The 4,695-nt window shown below is 44.5% G+C and overlaps 1 protein-coding gene across 1 annotated transcript; it reads right to left on the minus strand.

The window, feature by feature from the left end:
- Positions 1-771: 771 nt before the first annotated feature.
- Positions 772-3,661, minus strand: LOC311148911 (leupaxin-like; the record flags this gene model as incomplete). Its single annotated transcript, XM_084185934.1, has 8 exons — positions 772-1,370; positions 1,578-1,726; positions 1,867-1,948; positions 2,085-2,258; positions 2,384-2,665; positions 3,113-3,215; positions 3,383-3,453; positions 3,557-3,661. The coding sequence occupies 8 exons, from the start codon at positions 3,659-3,661 to the stop codon at positions 1,104-1,106; spliced, it is 1,233 nt and encodes a 410-aa protein (XP_084042060.1). The 3' UTR covers positions 772-1,103.
- Between the last annotated feature and the right edge of the window lie 1,034 nt (positions 3,662-4,695).

Raw genomic sequence — 4,695 nt, forward strand, 5'->3', positions numbered from 1 at the left:
CCCTTTTGCAATTATGTTAGCACAGCTGAAAACTGTTGTGCTGATTAAAGAAGCAATAAAACTGACCTTCTTGAGACTAGTTGAGTATCTGGAGCATCAGCAATTGTGGGTTCGATTACAGGCTCAAAATGGCCAGAAACAAATAACTTTCTTCTGAAACTCGTCAGTCTATTCTTGTTCTGAGAAATTAAGGCTATTCCATGCGAGAAATTGCCAAGAAACTGAAGATCTTGTATAACGCTGTGTACTACTCCCTTCACAGAACAGCGCAAACTGGCTCTAACCAGAATAGAAAGAGGAGTGGGAGGCCCCGGTACACAACTGAGCAAGAGGACAAATATGTTAGAGTGTCTAGTTTAAGAAACAGACGCCTCACAGGTCCTCAACTGGCAGCTTCATTAAATAGTACCCGCAAAACACCAGTCTCAACGTCAACAGTGAAGAGGCGACTCCGGGATGCTGACCTTCTAGGCAGAGTTGCAAAGAAAAAGCCATATCTCAGACTGGCCAATAAAAATAAAAGATTAAGATGGGCAGTCTGAGATATAGCTTTTTTTTTTCCAACTCTGCCTAGAAGGTCAGCATCCCGCAGTCACCTCTTCACTGTTGAGACTGGTGTTTTGCGGGTACTATTTAATGAAGCTGCCAGTTGAGGACCTGTGAGGCACCTGTTTCTCAAACTAGACACCCTAATGTATTTGCCCTCTTGCTCATTTGTGCACCGGGGCCTCCCACTCCTCTATCTATTCTGGTTAGAGCCATTTTGCACTGTTCTGTGAAGGGCCAAGTAAAGCCCCCCTGGCCAAACCCTCCCCTAACCCAGACGACGCTGGGCCAATTGTGTGCCGCCCTATGGGACTCCCAGTCACGGCCGGTTATAACACAGCCTGGGATCGAACCTGGGTCTGTAGTGATGCCTCAAGCACTGCGATGCAGTGCCTTAGACCGCTGCGCCACTCGGGAGGCCTAATAGTTTATTTTTCATTTCGTATGCGGATATTGCCTTGATGATTTGTGTGGGATTTTCCACATAAGTATGACTTTTTTCAGGTTAATTTGATTACCTTATATATTAACTGGGTACTATTATTACAGTATAAGTCTTACACAAACAGTTTGGTGTGGCAGGCTGAGCAGTAGGGTTTCCCTGCCTGCTCCTTGAACACCCCTTGGCTGAGTTTACGCAGACAGAAGGCACACACAAAGTGCTCAGGGTGGAACTTGCGCTCCAAAGCAGAGATGCAGCGGCCAGAGATGGGCTCTCCACAGCCCCCACACAGTGTACCCTGTCGGGAGTGGAAGTGCAGAGAGCACAGGGGACGACCATCCAGCTCCAGGAAACAACCATCGGTGAAGGGCTTCAGACAGTCCTGGAGGGATGGAGAGAAGGAGAAACAGATCACTCATTCTATCTAGTTGATATAGTAGGCCTACTCTTTTTTGGAGATTGAAGAGGATTATGAAAATATCAGCACAATGTTGCATTGTGGCTGTTGGCTGTTCAAAGTGTATTGTCTGAGTAATGGTAGAAGTTTCGAAGCCGAAGCCATGTGTGTGATCTGTGGTGAGCGACTCACTGAGCAGACAAAGCAGTTGGGATGCCAGGTGCCATTGGCTGCAGTCAGGTAGTTCTCTCTCACAGGGTCTCCACAACCAGTGCACTTTGGAGCAAATAGATGGTAAAAGTCTCTGTGACAGTACGGCTTCCCGTCCTTCTCCAGAAAACCTATGGCACATCAAAGGACACACACACAAAGAGAGGAGAGTGTTCTCAGTCACACTGTGGTCTAAAACGTATGTTACCCTATAGGGAACAGTAGTGGTTGTTGTGCTATCTGTCAGGCAGATAGATGTGTGCTCCCTCACCTTCAGCCCCAAAGAGCTCCCCACAGTGGGAACAGAAGAAGTGCTCAGGGTGCCAGGAGCGGTCCATCGCTGTCAGAATGTTCTGAGAGAGAGGTCAAAGAGCCCAGCATGCGGTGAGGTAAACCCAACGACAACAGATCTAGAGAGGTGGTGAGTTGGTTATGTGCAGCGTTAGATAATGGTGATAATACAGTCCAATCTAAAGAGAAGGAGTGTACCTGCAGAATGGGGCCCTTGCAGTAATCACAGCGAGGTGAGAAGAGGTGCTGGTAGTCTTTCTCACAGTAGGCCTTCCCCTCCCTCTCAAAAAAGCCACTGGTGCCCAGCTCAGCCTGACACACCACACAAACAAAGTGTTCTGGGTGCCACACCTGGCCCAGGGCTGTGATCATCTGCAGAATGAAATAAAGTGGTAAGAAATAAATATACTTTGTTTCATATGCTGTCCATAGTACTTTTGATTGATCATCTTCGCCTATAATGTTATTTTGAAATCAAGCTTTTGTCTGGTTTTTACCTTTCCCACAATGACCTTGCCACAGGAAGCACAGTGGCCCTTCGCCACTGTTCGTACACCCATCTTCTCCATATCAGAGCTCAGGCCTCCCAGAAGGTCATCTATGGCGTCCGTTTTTCTCTGTGTTGACGCCTTGCGCTCCAGATCAGAAGTCTTTGGGCTGTTGGTGCTCTCCTGTTCCGCTTGGGGGTCATCCTTTTCTTTATTTTCTACAACCTGTGTTTTTTTGACTGACTTCTGGACAAGTGGTGGTGGGGTTGAGGGAGCGGGAGGGTCTGGGAGCTAAAGATGAGAAAAAGCTGTGTGTCCTCAAAACAGAATTGCATCTGTTCATATGCATCTAAAACATGTCTTTAACAGTTGTATATCTCAAAATTATATTACATTTGGTGGCACTAGTGGTACTAAAGCTGACCAATATTTGTTTAGTTTGGTTATACTGCCCTCTGCTGTCAGATCAAGTCAACTTCACTGAAAGACACAGGGAGAATCTCAATTGCATTTGCTTGATTCTCCCCATCTCTCCTTGCCTCCTTCTCAAAACCCATTGGATGAGAAGCCATTTGATGGGAAGCTCAGAGGTCCCTCCCCTCTGACCTTCTCATACAATGGGTTTTGAGAAGGGGGCGAGGAAAGAGGACACAAGGAAACAAGGAAATGCATTCTTCCACAGTCGTCCTCTGCTCATGCTCTGACCAAAGGTGTATTCAATGATAGATGCTTCCTCACCCCCATCTCCAGGCCAAGTAACAAATCCTCCATTATGGAGTCCAGCTCTCTGGTAGCAGAGCAAGGACTCAGCAGACCGGCATCCACTGGAGCTGGTAACTCACTGACAAACACACAGAGAAAATCACAGATGAGCACTGGTATGCAGTGGACACTGGACAGATTCTACTAGAATCTGAGGTGATACATCTGAGTCTCAGTTATATCTGTATGGTCTCACCCAGGGTCATAACGTATGGCTATCTGTGGGCTGACCTACCAGTGGCTCACCTGTATACATCGGTGCTGTCTGTCTCATTTTCTTTCTTTGGAGGGAGACCAATAGGACACACCTTTGGGACCTGTGGGAAATTCCACATAACACATAGAGATAGAAGACACATCCAGTTGTAATACTTGGACAAAATACTAAACAACAACTGCTAGAGGTGATTTGGTCATTACCTGTCCATATGTGTTGGCTGTATCACTTTCTTTCTTCTGAGTAGCCAACTCTGGATCAGCTAAGTTGAAAGCCAGCTCTTCTAGGATAAGATCTGTAAAACACATATATGATGTGGTATGGTATGGTACTACAGTATCAATCAGAAAAAGCACTTCCGACAGACTTCCTCTGAGGTGAGTTATAATGCCTCACTACGTTCTCCTCTTGCCTATTGCAAGGTGCACCCATTGATCTGCTGTGGTTGCTTCCAGTGGTGTAAAGTACTTAATTAAAAATACTTTAAAGTACTTCTTAAGTAGTTTTTTGGGGTATCTGTACTTTACGTTACCATTTATATTTTTGACAACTTTTACTTTTACTAGTGTAATAAAAAGCATGAGCTGGCGCACACCCAGAGAACATTATTTAGTGTAGAGGTGCTGACTAACAGAAAATAAACTGTAAGCTATAAAAACAAATAAAGAGAGTTGCACACTCTATGTATAAACTCCCAGTCATTTATTGGGTAAGAAACCACCAACGTTTCAGCATCACTGTGCCTTCTTCAATGATGCCGAAACGTTGGTGGTTTCTTACCCAATAAATTACTGGGAGTTTATACATAGAGTGTGCGACTCTCTTTATTTGTTTTTATTACTTTTACTTTTACACCATGACATTCCTAAAGAAAAGAATGTACTTTTTACTCCATACATTTTCCCTGACACCTAAAAGTACTAGTTACATTTTGAATGCTTAGCAGGACAGGAAAATGGTCCAATTCACACACTTATCAAGAGAACATCCCTGGTCATCTCCACTGCCTCTGATCTGGCGGACTCACTAAACACAAATGCTTTGCTTGTAAATTATGTCTGAGTGTTGGAGTGTGCCCCTGGCTATCCATAAATTAAAAGAACATGAAAAATGTGCTTTCAGATTTGCTTAACCAAATACTTTTAGACTTTTACTTGAGTCATTTTCTATTAAGGAATCTTTACTTTTACTCAAGTGTGAAAATTGGGTACTTTTTCCACCACTGGCTGTTTCATAAAGTGCTGCTTCCTGAGGATATGATAGAAGAGATGTTACAGACAAGATCCTCAAAGAAGAAGTGACACTTTTGAAACTGATGCACTCTATGACTAAAAAACAGTCT

The sequence above is a fragment of the Coregonus lavaretus genome, assembly GCF_964263955.1.
Source record: "Coregonus lavaretus genome assembly, chromosome: 21".
Classification (NCBI taxonomy): Eukaryota; Metazoa; Chordata; class Actinopteri; order Salmoniformes; family Salmonidae; genus Coregonus; species Coregonus lavaretus.